The following is a 17600-nucleotide window of genomic DNA, read 5'->3' as shown; positions in this document are numbered from 1 at the left end:
ATTAATAAATGATTCAAAATGTTTCCATAATTGCATTTTTTTTGCATTTGACCATTTGACCCCGTCCCAGAGAGCGGAGAAAAAAATGATAATGCCCTCGGCACCTTCTGGCAATGTGGTGATCACAACTACAAAGTTTGGTGAATTTCTGCACAAATGTTTAGGAGATAGCGTGATGGATGGACAGACAGATAGACGGAGCCAATTTCAATATCTCCTCGTTTTTTGCAAAAAGCATAGTGATAATCAATAATTTCATTAAAAACAATGCCCCAGTGACAGCGATGACATTTGCAAACGGCAGACTATACAACATGAACAGTAGTAATGGAATGAATTCATTATTATTAGAGACGAGCGAGGAGGTACCCTGATCCGCATGGGTGGGAGGGCAAAATCTCAAAAAGGAATGTTTTGAGAAATTTTATGAAAACTCCCACCCACTTTAGTGCATGTGCAGAGACCGCAAAAACTGTACAGAAAATTTTGAGGGGCTCGCTCCAAAAATATGGGAATAGTACTGTGTAAAATCGATGTACCTATAATGATGATGATGAAGCTGATAAAAATTACGATGGTGTTGGTGTTGGCTGGGGAGGGATAATTGGCTCTTATGTGCCATGATGAAGAAAATGGGTTAATACAGAAAGATAGCAAAATGTCTCAAGCAAACGTCGTGTGATGTTGACGAAAATTCTATACACAGAAAAAGTCAAAATGGAAGATGTCGAACCCCCTAATGTGTCTACACGCGGACAATTTAATTAATTGCAAAATTTATTGATAGACTGGATTCCTAGTCTTTTCCCCCCATCTTTGGGTGAAAGATCAGCATCATATGGGCGGAAATGCAAAAACTCAATTGTATTGAGAAATTTATGAAACCTCCCTCCCGCCTTAGGGTGGAGAAAAAGCGGTATCATTCAGGTGGAAACTCAAAAATCACAATTGTACTTTATTGAGATATTACCGACCCAGCAAATGTTTCCACATGCAGTAAGTGGCGAGACTGCAAATGCTGAACCCGTGAAATTTTTTACTTCTTCTTTTTTTTTTTGTATACAAGATCGAGGCTCGTGAAAGAGCTAACATTAATCACACAAAACACAAAATAAGGGGAGCGGTAGACAAGATGGGGAGAGAGGGGGAAGGACACAAACACAACATTTGAGAGCAGGGACATCGAGAGAACTGTGGGAAGGACAGGGCTTGGGGGGAGGTGGGAGAGGCATAAAACATATGGACACTGCAAAGACTTCCTGGAAAGAAGTTGGAATTTTTAAAAAGTGTATCTGGGGTGAATTAGCGGGGGAAGAAAAGATCAAGGTTTTGAATGGGGGAAGATAAGAGATGGTGGTGAACAGCTGTTTTAAAGACCTGGAGAGGGGAGTGGGATTGAAGGGAGTGGGGGAGTGTGTTCCAGAGGCGGGAGAAAGGGGGAATGAAAGAGTGAAGGTGAGCAGAGAGCCTAGATTTTGGCAGTTTAACCATAAGAGGGTTGCTGGAAGATCTTGTGCGACCTGTAGGAATATTTGGGGGACAGGGCCCAGAGAGAGCTGGGGGAGCAAGGCCGTAGAGGAGTCGGTAGAAGACAGAAAGACCACCAACCTGCCTGCAGGGAGTGAGTGAAAGGCCCTCGGAGTTAGCTTCATCGCAGGAGATTCCAATGATTCTGAAAGCTTTGGTTTCAACAGCGTGAAGCCGACCTAGGTGTGAGGCAGGAGCCTCACAGAGTGGGGAACAGTATTCCATTGAGCTGCGGATGAAAGCCTTGTATGTGGTGAGGAGCTCAGGTGTGCCAAGGAAGGACTTCGTACAACGGAGGATGCCCAGTCGGCGACTGGCTTTGGAGGCCAGCTTGGAAATGTGGTTTTCCCAAGAAAGATCATGGCAGATAGTGAGACCCAAAGGCTTGAGCGACAGAACTTCTTGGAGAGGATTGTTGAGAAAGTAGATGGGAGGGTTTTCCAGTCGGTCGTTTCGGAGAGACATAGTAAGAGCGCGAGATTTGTCAGGATTGAAAGACACGTTCCACTTGTTTGACCAGTCTGTGATTTTGTCCAGGTCTGCAGAGAGCGAGGAGGCTGCAGACTGCCGATCTGAGGGATGAGGAATGGAGCGGCAGAGAGTGGAGTCATCAGCAAAGAGATAGAGAGGATTTTCCAGAGAGTCAGAGAGATCATTGATGAAGACCAGAAAAAGCACAGGGCCCAGAACACGACCTTGGGGAACTCCAGCCAGAACAGGAAGGGGAGATGAGAGAAATCCATTCAGGGCCACACGTTGACTACGACCAGAGAGGAAGTCCGCAAGCCATGCGTGCAGATTTCCATGGACACCATAGGAGGAGAGTTTGGTGAGCAGAACTGGGTGCCAGACCGTATCGATGGCACGTGATATGTCAAGGGAGACAGCTCTGATTTCCTGTTTGGCATTGAGGACCGCCATCCATTGTTGAGACAGCAGAAGCAGCATGTCCAGAGTAGAATGACCTGGTCTGAATCCAAATTGATGATCGAAGATCAAGCCATTGGAGAAGAGGAAGGATTTGATATCTGAAGCAATGATGGATTCCATGACTTTGCTGATAATAATTGGGAGCAGGCTGATTGGTCTGTAGTTGCAAGGATCTGTTTTTGCACCTTTTTGTGTAAAGCGGTAATGTTGGATGATTTCCAAGATGCTGGCAGATGACCTTGAGCAAAAGAGAGGGTGAAAAGAACAGAGAGAGGGTGAGATACAGCGGTAGAGCAGGATTTTAGGACCCGTGGGCTGATACGTCTGGTCCAGTTGCAGAATCAGAGGCGAGGTTTGACAAAAACTTCTCCACCTTGTCAGGAGAGAAGGACACAGAGTCCAGGAGCAGTTGGGTTCGACTGGGTACGGTGGGAACAGAGAGAGATGGGTTTGGGACACAAGATTTTGAGGCAAACACAGAGTTCAGGCATTCGGCTTTGTATGTGGTTGCGGTGTCAACCTACAACATTTGTACACCCATACTAGTTGCGGTGTCAACTGTGTAGCCAACTGTGTAGCCATAATGTGTGTAGCCATTTGTTTACATGCGGCAAGAGCACAGCTAGTATGGGTGTAAACTCAAAATCATAATTGTATTGAGAAATTTATGGAACCACCCACCCACCTTACGACACCTGCTGGGACCTCAAAATACACAAAGTTTTGTGGGGCTAGCTCCAAAACTGAGGTAGTAGTTCGGGAACAGACAGACACTCCTGCTTTACTACAGACTTGGCATTTAATATGGAATTATTTTTTTTCTTGACTTGGGTTTACTTTCTTAACTCAGTATATCAATCTGGTGAGTTTCTTTTACACTTTGGTGATTTATTTGTTAAAAGAACCATGTCACTGATTGTCTGTCGCAGCAAGAAGTCAACAACAGGATTATATCCCAGGTGGCGTGGCAAAATGTACGAACAGGTGCATTTGATGATTGGCTTCACAGTCGGGTATACAAGGGTTGTTGCGTTCTGTATTAGTGGAAAACAACTGCTGCACGTCTCCAAAAGTTATTGCCGCTTCCTCTGGAGATGGTCCGTCAACTCGACAATGCTGTTTGTCATGGAGTGGTGGCTTTACGAAATTACGGCATGAAACAGCGTGCTATTGCTCGGCAGTATGGCATCACTCAAGGTCAGGTGTCAAAGATCCTGAAACGAAATGCTCAGAGGGGTGTCCCTACTCCAATACCGAGGCCAGGACGTCCCCGCAGAACCACAAGGAGGGATGATCGCCAGCTGCATCGGTTAGTCCGCAATGGCTGTACCAAGTCAGCTAATCGGCTTAGGGCTGAGTGGCAGCAACTGAAAAATATGCCTGTATCCAGAAGGCCAGTCAACCAACGACTGGTTCAAGCAGGCTATCGTGCCAGGCATCCCCTGAGAAAGCCATGCCTGACCAGACAACACCGCCAGCGCCGATTGCAGTGGGCCAGAGAGCACCGTCAATGGCAGCCAGGACACTGGAATCACGTGATCTTCAGTGACGAGTCTAGATTTCTGGTCTATCGTCAAGATGGCCGCGTCCGAGTGCGCAGACAAGTGCATGAAGCCGACAACAAAGATTGTATAGTGCCAAGAGTCCAAGCTGGAGGTGGTGGGGTGACCGTTTGGGCTGCTTTTCATGCAGGGGGGAAAACTGACCTGGTTGTTCTGAATGGAAACCTGAACCAGTTCAAGTACAGGGCCATTCTGGAAGAAACATTGCTTCCATTTGCTCGTGCAGCCTTTCGAGGAAACTTTGTCTTCCAAGATGACAATGCACGGCCTCATCATGCTCGCATGATCCAACACTTTCTTGCTGACCGTGGTGTAGAGCATATGGAGTGGTCTGCCATGTCCCCGGATATGAATCCGATAGAGAACTTGTGGGCAGAATTAACGCGTCAAATCGACCACTTGGACCAGCAGCCGACCTCTGTGCGTGAATTGCAGCAGGCTATTGTCACTGCATGGCAAGCGATTCCTGTCCAAACCTTGGCAAATCTCGTGAACAGCATGCCTCGACGTGTACGTGCTCTCCTGAATGCTCATGGGGGTTACACGAAGTACTGAACTGTAATTTTACTGTCCGTAATCCCAGTGGTAATTTAACTTTTGTTTTTGTTTAAAAAAAAAATTTGGCTAATGTGCAAAATAAAGAGATACTTCTGGAAAACGTACAGAAGTTTAACACAGTACTGTCCGTGAATTGAGTTCGAAAAAATATTCCATATTAAATGCCAAGTCTGTAATTCCAATGAACTTTTGGTTCTAAGACATCTTGAAAGTAAGTTCACCCCCACAAAAAAAAAATTCCATATTAAATGCCAAGTCTGTTTCTAGACAAGAACAATGGAACTTGTGATAAGAGCTTAAGATTCAGCCAGAAATCCTGATTCATTCATCTATTTTGCTATGATGCAATAATCAACTACAAAGAGCAATCAAAGACAGCGGACCCTCTCCAAGGCTAGCTTTGTGTGGTGTTTGTGTACTGGTGTGTTTGTGTGGTGTGTATACAATGCATTGGCAACGTAGGTTTATATTCATAAAGCAGACAAAACAGACCTTTTCGGTTTTATTGCATAGATTCACGTTCCAATTGTACGTATTTTACAGACGAATACACCCACTTTGCATGGGAGTGGCAGGAAGGGTTATGTTATTATCCTCTCTGGGGTATATAGATTACAGTAGATCTAGACTCAAGCCTCAATAGCATCTGGGCTATGTTCATTGTAAAGCGCTCGCCAAGTGGCAAGCCATTCATAATTGTATTGATACAATTCCGACTGGCATAATTGTATTGATACTCCATTCAAAACTTTTGATAAGGAACAGCTGGCTTGGCAAGCGCTGCCTGAGTGAACACACCCTGGGTTTCCTCCCTTTCAGTTTAGTATTAAACAGCAGTAGCGACCGTTTCAAAAGCTAATCATACGTGGTTGTGGTTTATACAGGTAGTGTTTTATTTGTGGTAGGCTTGTTCCACGAAACACCACAACAAGATAAGCTATTTATACATGTCAACACAGCATTTGCTCAAGGAGGAAAACCCCCTTGGGAGGGGGAGAGGATATTATTTGTGTCAATATTGTTTTGTAATAACATTAATTTTAATGTTATCATTAATGCTGTTATTACTTTTGTTATTATAAGTGGCCTTGGAAAAATGCCACGATTAGCTATCTTAACACTGATATTCACCTTAACACGGATGTAACACAAGACGGAAAACCCCGTTGGGGGGTAGGGGTGGAGGGGGGCATATTAAGTCGCGACATCCTCCATCGTGTGACCTTTAATCATTCTGTCACGTATGGATGAGATCGGACAAGTGACAACCGAATGTATCGCGGTCAGACAGACAGACACCAAATTGCGTATTTTGGTATGATAAACTTATTTTTCTAGTACGTACTTTATCAATGCACCTACATTCGTAATATAGATACTTTATAAACATGCTCGCATTGTAATTGCACATACTTTATAGACATGAACGCATTGTAATATTGTTTATTGTTACGTTTGTGGGGGTAAGGGATGAAATACCATAGTCCATAGTGGAGATATAACTGTGCAGGGGAGCATGGACCGCGTGCGAGTGGGAAGCCAATCTTGATGTATTTAAGTCGAAAAACTGTGAGCTTAAGTTCGTTTACGTGTCACCACACGGGGGGTGGTGGTGTGTTAACTAGGTAGGGTTAAGATTAGTTTCCCCGGTATGTGATTGCCTCCTGTGGTTTCTCCCTACATTTTTATAACAAGCAGGCCATTAAAATGTACGTCTTTAACCAACAACAACAACTGCCGACAGAAGCCCGAACATTCCCGAGCAGACTAAACCCCGCCTCCAAGGAATCAATAGACAATTAACCCCACACACCAATCAAGTAAGGACAAAAGGCCACACCCCAAAGTTTGTCATAGGTCGAGCCTGACCATGGGGCAATTGAGTGGAACTTCGGCGATTGGTCGGAGTGACGTCAGGGTGACGTCATCGAGAGAATTCGAGAACGGACGAAGGAGGAAGAATCTCTCACTCTCTCTCGTGCTGGCTATCGAACTGGGCGGACACTCTTGTCTCTGGCTCTCGGCTGCGGCTGGCTCGTGTGCGCTTTTTGGGGAGGAATATTCGGATCTCAGAGAACCTTTCCAACGTTGGAGCCAGGGGTGTTGTGTGACGGTGGTGTTTTCCGGGAGAGCTGGAGCTACGGCACGCTTCGGAGGGAGACAAGAGCGAAAGAGGAGCTTCGCGCCATCTTGTGCGTTTCCCGAGCGAGCGGCTTTGGGGCGCCTTGTGCCGCAGACTTCATTTGCGTTCTCATTGGAGCAAAGCTAAGTGCCGGCCAGCTTTAAAGCATTTTATTTTCATAATCTTTCCCCTTGTCTGTTTTCGTGTACGAGTGGAGATGTCTCAAGTTAGGACATTAGTTTTTACCTCACGTTCGTTTTTGGTTCTTTGGTTTACTTCATTAAATTCCTTACTGTGCATTTTCTCGTGTCTTGTTTGCATGGTGTCGGGTCTGAGGATGCACCCTTGTGGCGGCCATCAAAGGTAAGCGCTTTGGTTCCGTCCCGCACGCGCAAAAAAGTCCCGCAATTATTCGGAATTCACCTCGGCAGTAAGATCGATCGGCTATTCGGCATCCTGGGGTGTTAATCGCTGGTGACACGACAATATTGTGTCGACGTTCTTGTATTCTATTTGTACATTCTTAATTATAGAGGGAATCAGTGGAAAGAAAGAAAACATGTAATACTGGCTACCACCAGGAGGCATTTGTGGCCTAGGTTAGCAAATTATGTACAGACAGACAAACAAACAAACAAACAAACAAAGATAAATATTTTTCATTTCATTCATCTATAATTTGTTTTATTCATGTCCCATACCTCTACAGGAAATCAGGATTTACAGGATTTACCTCCCTATGGCAAAACGGAAACAAGAAAGAGCAATCCGAGATTGCAGACCCTCGCCAGGATGTGTTTTCAGTGGTTTTTAAGGCTTTTGTGTGAAAACAAATATGGCGGCCGAACCATGTGACCCATGACGTCATCATTCTTTTTTTCCTCCACCAATTTATTCCTAGATTATGCTCAAGAGATTTCATCTTGATCAGATGAAGTTTTGTACTTGTCGAATTATAACGTCATAATGGAGGCACCTATGACATCATCAACATTTTTTATTCCCCATGGAGAGTTCTTTACAATGAGCCATGTCTCAAGTTTTTCTATTCAGCACTTTCAGAGATATAGAGGTGCAAAGTTTTTCGGTTTTTCCAAGATGGCGGCCGAACCACATGACCTATGACGTCATAATTATCATAAAAAAATTATACAGGTGGAGTTGCACCTATGGTGAAAATTTCCTGTCAATCGGACCAACGGTTGCAGAGAAAATCATATTTATTCTGTGCGGACAAACAGACAAACAAACAGACAGACAGACAGACACACAGACACACAGACAAACAAACAGACTCTAATGCAATACCCTCTCCTCAGGCGAGGATAATAAGAAGCAATGATAACATGCATCAGTAAGGGCACTGGAGTTGCCTTGCTCTATACATCAGAAGAACATGAGAAAGAAATTGAATTATTTCAACTTCAATCGCATCCCAAATTGGCTTACCTGTTCGTAATCTTTCATGGTGAGTGCCCGAGATGCAATGAGCGGTGTTGGGATAACTTGCTCCAAAACTGCTACGACAGGATAAAAACATGAAGCAAGAAGCAAAAAATCAAATACTGTAATGAGAACATATATACAGTATTTACAATGATGCACACGCACGCACACTTGCAAGCACGCATGCACAATTGTTTCACAACTGTTCCTCACTGCAATTCTTATCATTCATTGAACAGTAGCAGATATTCCAAAATAATTATATTGACATTTAAAGGACGTTGCTAATTATACCAATTCTACAACATTCTACAAACTTAACTTCATTTTAATCGTTGAGGTTCATTTAGCAACAGTCTAAACTCTAAATAGTAAGCAACTGACAGTAAATACTTTAGTAACTTGTTAACGAGTGACAGTAAATACTTTTCTGGCTGTCTGGAGCAAACATTCTTGATAGAGGTTTCGACCATTTAAATCCAGAACTTCAACACACCAAAACGGTGCATCCACAACTTCGTGTAGATCCGCATCAGTATTCCTAAGACTTCACCTGCGTCGGCAATGCAACCGAACTATTTCAAACTTTATATCCTTAGCATATAGATTTACCTTTTGATGTTTACCTTCCTTAATAGTGGGTTTCATGTATTATCATGTACAGTACTAGGAAAAGTACCCATCCCCAGTGACGGGAAAAGCAAGCAGACGAACCCGGAAAGGAAAAGTTCAAGTTAATCTATCAATTTAAATTATTTCATGGACTTTAAAAAAGATCAACTTTCACTTTCACAACAAAAAGATCAACAAAAAAGGTTTCACTCAGAGCCAACGCTCTTATCTACTTATACCGTCCACCGCAAAATGGTGGTGGAACATCGGGCAGAGGATGTTAAATTTGTCTAAACAAGCGTTACGCCTAGGTCCCCCGTCAGTGAAGAGTGAAGTGATGTGAGTTGACAAAGTGGAAGACGCAAGGTGGCCATCTTGGATTTTGACGTGGCGACCCAATTTTCAATAGCGTTCTTCCTTATGCCTCGATACACCCACACACCAGATTAGAAGTTAGTAGTTCATTTATTTTTCAAGATATTCCGCTCACAAGGTTCAGACATTTACTTTTCAAGATATTGCGCTCACAAGGTTTAAATATGGTGACAGCCATCTTGGATTTTGACGTGGCGACCTAATTTTCAATAGGGTTCTTCCATATGCCTCGTTGCACCCACACACCAAATTAGAATTCGGTCCTTCGCTTACTTTTATAAAGAAGTACCCGGCATTGCCGGGCGGGGAGGGGGGAGGGGAGGTGAGGGGAACGGGGAGGAGGGGAGAAGAGGGGGGATGGGGAGGGGGAGGGATGGGAGGGGGAGGGGGAGGGATGAGAGGGGGAGGGGTGGGAGGGATGGGAGTGGGGAGGGGAGGGAAGGGTGAGGGATGGGAGGGTGAGGGGTGGGAGGGGGGAGGGGCAAGGGGAAGGGGGAGGGGGAGGGTGAGGGATGGGGGGTGGGAGGGGGAGGGGAGGGGGGGTGAGGGATGGGAGGGTGAGGGGGTGGGAAGGGGGAAGGGGAGGGGGATTGGGAGGGGGAGGGTGAGGGGTGGGAGGGATGGGAGGGGGGAGGGGGAAGGGATGGGAGGGAAGGGGGTGGGAGGGATGGGAGGGAAGGGGGTGGGAGGGATGGGGGAGGGAGGGGGGAGGGAGGGGGGAGGGTGAGGGATGGGAAGGTGAGGGGGTGGGAGAGGGAGGGGGAAGGTGGAGGGGGAGGGGGAGGGGGGAGGGTGAGGGATGGGGGGTGGGAGGGGTGGGAGGGGGGAGGGGAGGGGGGTGAGGGATGGGAGGGTGAGGGGGTGGGAAGGGATAAGGGGAGGGGGGATGGGGAGGGGTAGGGGGAGGGGTGGGAGGGATTGGAGGGGGAGGGGGAGGGGGAGGGGGAGGGTGGGAGGGATGGGAGGGGAGGGGGTGGGAGGGATGGGAGGGGGAGGGGAGAGGGGGTAGGGGGGAGGGAGTGGGGAGGGTGAGGGATGGGAAGGTGAGGGGGTGGGAGGGGGGAGGGGGAGGGGGGAGGGGAGGGGGAGGGGGGAGGGGAAGGGGGAGGGGGCGGGGGAAGGGGGAGGGGGAAGAGGGAGGGGGAGGGGAGGGGGAAGAGGGAGGGGGAGGGGAGGGGGAGGGGGAAAGGGGAGGGTGAGGGGGAAAAGGGAGGGTGAGGGGGAAAAGGGAGGGGGAGGGGAGGGGGAGGGGAGTGGAGGGGAACGGGGGGAGGGGAGAAGAGGGGGGGAGGGGAAAAGAGGGGCTAGGGGGAGGGGGAGAGGTGGAGAAGAGGGGGAGGGGGAGGGGGAGAGGGGAGAAGAGGGGGGATGGGGAGGGGGAGGGTGAGGGATGGGAGGAAGGGGAGGGCCAGTCAACAATGACGTTGCAGTTCTCATGGTCGGAGAGCAGCACAACAATCGCAACATCGTCCTGCATCTTCGCAAGAGCACGAAGCGGATTTTGGAGACTCACCGATCCTGTGACCCACGCCCTCCAGTACCTGCGTTGCCGGGTGGGGGAAGGGAGACCCGTACATTCCCAACCCGTACATTCGCCCTCTCGACTGAAGCTCGTATTCGATTCGTATTCGAAATCGAAAGGGGAAAGGGGAAATCCTTCGTATTCGAATTCGTAAACACAGAATATGAATTAAAATTTAATTCATATCGCACAAAATCGACACAAAACACGATCGCATAAAGGTGAAAAAACGCAATCGCTTTTCGCCCTGAATTACATGCAAACGTGTGACGTGTGACGGGATGGAACATCACGTGATCGCTCTGAGCGAATCAGCGAGCTGTTCTGGCACTGGCTGAGATTAGCGGGTACTTCGCTGAAATGCGCTGAGGTAAATATGAATAAAAAATATGGATCTCGTCAAATATGGTCTCGGCCATGTTCGTCCCAGGCTCAATGGCCGTCTATGCCAAATATCAAGCACGTGAGCCTCTCCCTTTTCGGAGTCTATCGGTAACATTACACACACACACACACACACACACACACACACACACACACACACACACACACACACACACACACACACACACACACACACACACACACACACACACACACACTGTGTTTTATATATATAGATTGTAGTGCACGTACGCACGGACGCACACACGGACGGAGGGGAAAACCATAGTCCCCCTTTCGCTCCGCGGTGTGACGGGGGACAAAAAAGAGAGGGAAAAAATATCCTGCTTGAGAAATAAAATTTGACATCAACATCATTCGTGCCTGTTCTCCCATCATTTCCAAAGTGAATATTGAGCTTTTCAAATGCAACGCGGGAAGAGGCCACAGTAAACGGGAGACAGACAAATGCACAGACAAAAATCACAGTTCACAATATATAAGATGGCTTCCCTTCAAAACAAAGGAACAAAAACAGCACCATCAAAACAAATCATTATGACAGGCTTCCTCGTGTAGCAGTACAAGGAGACCATTTAAAATGCCTTGACAAATAGGACTCAGTGGTGTTTCTAGTTAATCCAAAATTGACAAGAAATTAATTTGGCATCACAAAGATCTTCACACACATAGCAGCCATATCCAGCGACATGATTATCTGAGAAACCTTTGACATGGAAGGGTATTGGAATAGAACTGTTGGACAGGACACCACTTCAAACAGCCTCTCTTTACATGAGCTTATGTTCACATAACATACACTACATCAGGGGTGGCGAACCCGCGGCTCGCGAGCCGCATGCGGCTCTTAGCCAGCTCTTGTGCGGCTCGCGAGGGGCTGCCCTATGGGTGCATGTTTTCTCATTTTAAAATGTATTTCTATTATAAAATCAAAATGCATTTGAATATTTGACGATACTGTCAATAAATTTGCCAATATTTTTAAAATAAAAGATAATTTTGTGGTAATGTGTTTGACAGAAATCTCCCACTAGTCATGCATAAGCCCAAACATGAAACACACTTGTGCGCGCAGACCCGGAAGTTTGTTAGCTAGGCTAGCACTAGCCCAGCGGCAGTGACCGAATCGCCATGGCAGAGTCAGGAAAACGTAAAGCTAAGCGCAAATATGAAGAGGAGCACAGGGCATTTTTGTCTGAATGGGAGGAATTGTATTTTTTTACGGAGCGAAATGGGAAACCCTTGTGCTTGATTTGCCAGACTGCACTGTCGCATTTTAAGCTTCAAACCTGGAGCGCCATTTCACCTCACTCCATGATAACGTGGCCCGGGATTTTCCCAAAGGCAGTGAACTTCGCAAGCACAAGGTAAATGCATTGAAACGTCAGTCAGAGAAGCTGACTCAGTTTTTTCGGAAATTAACGAAGCACTCAGAGACGGTCACATTAGCATCATATCAGTTGGCATGGAACATTTCTCGAGCTAAAAAGCCATACAGTGAAGGGGAATTCGTGAAAACGTGTCTCAGAGATGTTGTTGCCATCCTCACTCCTGAAAATGACAGTTTGAAGCGTTCTGTGTCAGACCTGCAGCTGTCACGGCACACCGTTGAACAGAGAATATCAGATATTAACAACTCCATTGAAACACAGTTGCATACGGATCTTGAAAAATGTCGGTATTTCAGCATTGCTTTGGATGAGTCTTGCGATATTCATGATAAGCCACAGTTGGCAATATTTGTACGGTCTGTGTCAGAAGACTGCACAATTAAGGAAGAGCTGCTTGACATTGTGCCATTAAAAGATAGGACCCGCGGCATCGACCTGAAAGAGACACTCACGACTGTTGTTGAGAAGGCAAATTTGCAATTACCAAAACTAACAGCAATAGCCACAGACGGTGCACCAGCTATGTTGGGATCTGCAAATGGCCTTGTAGGGCTGTGTAAAGCTGACGACCGTTTCCCTGATTTTTGGACATTTCATTGCATCATCCATCAAGAGAACCTGGTGTCTAAGAAGCTGAACTTGGACCATGTCATGAAACCTGCGCTAGAAATTGTGAATTTTATTCACACTCATGCTCTCAAGCAGACAGTTCAAAAACCTCATAGCTTAACTGGACGAAGACCTTCCCAATGATCTGCTTCTCCACTGCACTGTGAGATGGCTTCCAAGAGGTAACATGCTTTCCCGTTTTTTTGAACTTTTGGACCCAGTGAAGCTGTTTCATTTCCCTCCTTGTTGAAGGCAAATGGAGAAGCAGCTGAGGTCACAAAAAAGAGCATTGCACGCTATGCAACACTGGTTGAAAATCTGCAGCAGAGTTTTGAGGACAGATTCTGCAACCTGAAGAAACAACGGCCACAGATCACATTCCTCATCAACCCTTTCACTGCTGAATCGGATTGTTTAAAAGCCCCCTTAGTGGCAGATGAAGCAGCATCCCAGTTGGAGATGATTGAACTTTCTGACGATGACAGACTTAAATGTATCTTGAGAGAAGGAACCACAGGCACAGAGTTTTGGAAAATTGTGCCCACAGACAGATACCCCAGTGTCAAACAGGCTGCACTCAAGCTAATGTCAATGTTTGGATCAACTTACGTCTGTGAATCAGTTTTGTCTACACTGCAACAAGTGAAGTCAAGACATCGCTCTGTTCTTACGGACACACATGTGAAAGAGTTGCTCCGAGTGGCCACAACTGAGTACAAGCAAGACCTGAAAATGATTGTGGAAAGCAAAGACTGCCTGGTGTCCCACTGAAGGTAATGAATGAGTGACTACATAATTATTATGTACACAACAACATAATTAAAATATTTTTTGTTAAATCCCCCTAAGCTGACTATCCAGTCCAGCTGTGCCCAAGTTTCTCCAGCGATGTTCTCAACGTGCCCAGAGGCCATTCCAGACAATAAAAACAAATCTGGTGAGTACTTTTCACCAAACCACCGAAGGCTCACCTGGTATGTTAAATGAGCTGGCTTCAGATGCTCCACTTGCATTGCAATAGCCTGGGAGTTTGGCACTATGGGGAGAGGAAAGAAAAATGAATGAGGAGAAAATCACATGATATTCTATGATTAACAGTGAATGGGTGAAGAAAGAAACAGCAGCAATGGTGATGTGAATATGAGGGCATCAAGCATATCAACAATAATGGTTAAAACTCTTACAAACTAGCCCCATTGTTCAGAACGCACAGCATCTGCAAGCCTTTTGAGACCCTGGTGATGGCATTCAATGTGGTTATGGCGATTCCCTGTTACGAGATGAGATCATTCCCTTGTGAGTAATGTGATGGTTCAGATGCCTCTGAATGATGAAAGGTCTTGTGGTTTAACATATTGGGAACAAATCAGTATATGGAAGCAGGCAGCAGCCATGCAGGCCAAGCTTAATTGCACTTCAGTTAGTTTATGATAGTGCGTTAATAATGGTGCCATGGTATATCAACACCATATCATGCGTTGACGTCAGTGTATTGTAATTCAGTTACAAAATGAGGACATACCTTAGAACATTTATATATATATATATTATTTTTTTGGGGGGGTCATTTTTTTGTTGAAAGTAATGATTGTGGTTTTATGAAATGTGTTTTGCAGCTTTACTACTGAATTTAACATTTCACATTATCTTTGCAAAAATTAAAACAGCTGTCCCAAACAAAGGCAAAAATGACCACAAATAAAGATCTTGCTACAACACAGAGTGGAAAAGCGTGGTTCCAAGATTGGCACCTTGACAAGTACCAGCACTTAAGTGTTGTGAGTGGAATGATGGCAGTATCCACAGGGCAATGCTGAACCTGTGGGAGATATCTCTGGCCGAATGTGCTCATATGTTCCAAGAAAGACTGTGAGGGTGAGGGCATGAGCGAGGGCGAGAGGGCAGCTGGCACGGCATCATACAAGTAGAGCAAGCCCCGGGGATGACTGATCAGGCTCTTCATTGTTACAGGTATATAGATTCTCCATAACAAGCCAAGTCGGGAGCACACCTCGCAAGGACAAATCACCTGGCCACACATGGTTTATGGCCAATCTTCACCAATCGGATGACTGTGCCACCAACCATAGTTCCAGCCGTAAGGCCCAATCTCCTGTGGGCATGCCTGGAGTCCCACAGGTAAGGCCTCTACCTGGCCCATTTGCCACTTTTCTTCATCTTAGACAATTAGCCATATTGTCTTCTCAATAAGATGACACTGCTCCCCTTCCCCCTTCCTTCCTGCTTTCTCAGTTTGTGTTGACTCTTGCTGAATATGTGCACTTGCTGTATCCCATATAATATTCATTCTTGGGTAAAATGCCAGGGGCATAGAAAAGGCCCCTTTATATATGCTATGTGCCATGTGGAAAAGTATAGAAAAGGAGGGACATTCAAAACAAGACCAAAAGTCTAACAGCGGCGTCACCGGGCTTGTAAAATATTATAAACCACAAACACATATGATTAGCTTTTTAAACAGTCGCTAATGCTGTTTATAACATTGAAGCAAGAAATTTGGAGGAATCGCGAGACGTAAGTTTTACTTACAGAACTGAGTGAAGATCTACTGTAATCTGTATACCCCACAGGGACTGGAGGTGTGCTCATTTACCAAGCAGCTAGCCAGCGCTTGCCAAGCCAGCCATTCCTTAAGGGTTTTGAATGGAGTGCTTCCTCGAATGCTTTAACCACTTGGCGATCTCTCCACAAGAAACTTGGTAAATGAACACACACCCAATGTTCTTGAGACCCGACCATAGAGAGACTGCAATCTATATACCCCAAAGAGAAATGACCTTTCCTGCCGCTCTCGAAGTGAGCGGGTGTTTACGCCGTAATGACATCATATACGTAATGACGTAATGACGTAGCATGACGGCCGAACACAAAACTGCCGCTACTTTAATAAGATATATATTTAACCTCCAGTACGTTTGCAGTCACCACAAAGGGATTAGTGTTACGATTAGATTTAGTATAATAATAATAATAATTATGTTACGTTATTATTACAAAATAAATAAAAAATTAAACCGAGGTGAATTCCTTACTTCCGCAGTTACACCGCTTCCATCCATCAACTTTCCATTCACAACATTGGGATTAAAGTGTTTTGGTTATATTTACGATAATATTATTATTATTATTATTATTATTACAAAAACGATACAACTGAAACGATACCACTGTATTAAGAAACCTGGGTTTCATTTGTCCGAAGCAGACGGTGAGTCATAATGCCTAAGGCCTATATGTACCGTATTGTTGGAAGAGCCGATGCTTTCGATATCTGATGGTCATTTTAACAATCGGTTTTATGTGTTTCACACTGAATGAAAAACGTCAAGGTAGAGTACGGCGATAGTGATATATGACAGGTTCGACGATATGTTCAGCATGAACGGCATACAGTGCATTCAGAATGTATTCAGACCCCTTCACTTTTTTCACATTTTGTTATGTTGCAGCCTTATGCTGAAATCGTTTAAATTCATTTTTTCCCTCATCAATCCACACTAAATACCACATAATGACAAAGAGAAAACAGGATTTTAGAAAGTTTTGCAAATTTATTAAAAAGAAAAAACTGAAATATCACATTTACATAAGTATTCAGACCCTTTCCAATGACACTTGAAGTTTAGCTCAGGTGCCTCCCATTTCTCTTGATCATCTTTGAGATGGTTCTGCACCTTGATTGGAGTCCACCTGTGGTAAATTCAATTGATTGGACATGATTTGGAAAGGCACACACCTGTCTATTTAAGGTCTCACAGCTGACAATGCATATCAGAGCAAAACCCAAGCCATGAGGTCGAAGGAACTGCCTGCAGAGCTCAGAGATAGGATTGTGTCAGGGCACAGATCTGGGGAAGCCGACAAAAAAATTTCTGCTGAATTGAAGGTTCCCAAGAGCACAGTGGCCTCCATAATTCTTAAATGGAAGAAGTTTGGAAGAACCAGGACTTCCTAGAGTTGGCCGCCCAGCCAAACTGAGCAATCGGGGGAGAAGGGCCTTGGTAAGAAGAGAGGTGACCAAGACCCCGATGGTCACTCTGGCTGAGCTCCAGAGATCCTGTGTGGAGATGGGAGAAACTTCCAGAAGGACAACCATCACTGCAACACTCCACCGATCTGGGCTTTATGGCAGAGTGACCAGACGGAAGCCTCTCCTCAGTGAAAGACACATGAGAAAGCCCGCTTGGAGTGTGCAAAAAAGCACCTAAAGGACTCTCAGACTGTGAGAAACAAGATTCTGTATATATATATATATATATATATATATATATATATATTGTTACGGATCTCCGACGTCGGCTCTCCCCTTATCAAGAGGGAGTTAATCCCCTTGTCCTTTTATCTGGCCGACGCGAGTCCTGGAAGTTATAACGTTCCTTCCGGTCGGTGGTAAATAGGGTTGTTGGTCGATTCTTAGTCCTATTACCTAATTACTACCACCGACCGTAAAGCAAGGGAATAACTCCCGCTTGAACCACGGATATTGATGGGATATGCCGAGCGGATAGCAATCCGCGATC

General features: G+C 45.5%; 1 protein-coding gene across 2 annotated transcripts in view; it reads right to left on the bottom strand.

Moving 5' to 3' along the window:
• Positions 1-17600, bottom strand: part of LOC137418161 (uncharacterized) — a 183314-nt gene that overhangs the window by 117135 nt on the left and 48579 nt on the right. Inside the window, exons 2-3 of one of the 2 annotated variants that reach the window (XM_068104176.2) lie at positions 14031-14095; positions 8149-8216 (exon numbers count right to left, since the gene is read on the bottom strand). In XM_068104176.2, coding sequence (XP_067960277.2) covers positions 8149-8216; positions 14031-14095 — 133 coding nt within the window. Of the gene's footprint in view, positions 1-8148; positions 8220-14030; positions 14096-17600 lie in introns of both variants that reach the window. The other variant, XM_068104175.2, reaches the window with a different exon arrangement.

The sequence above is a fragment of the Myxine glutinosa genome, chromosome 8 (assembly GCF_964187855.1).
Source record: "Myxine glutinosa chromosome 8, kmMyxGlut1.1, whole genome shotgun sequence".
Taxonomy (NCBI): domain Eukaryota; kingdom Metazoa; phylum Chordata; class Myxini; order Myxiniformes; family Myxinidae; genus Myxine; species Myxine glutinosa.
This window is presented reverse-complemented; position numbering and strand designations above follow the sequence as displayed.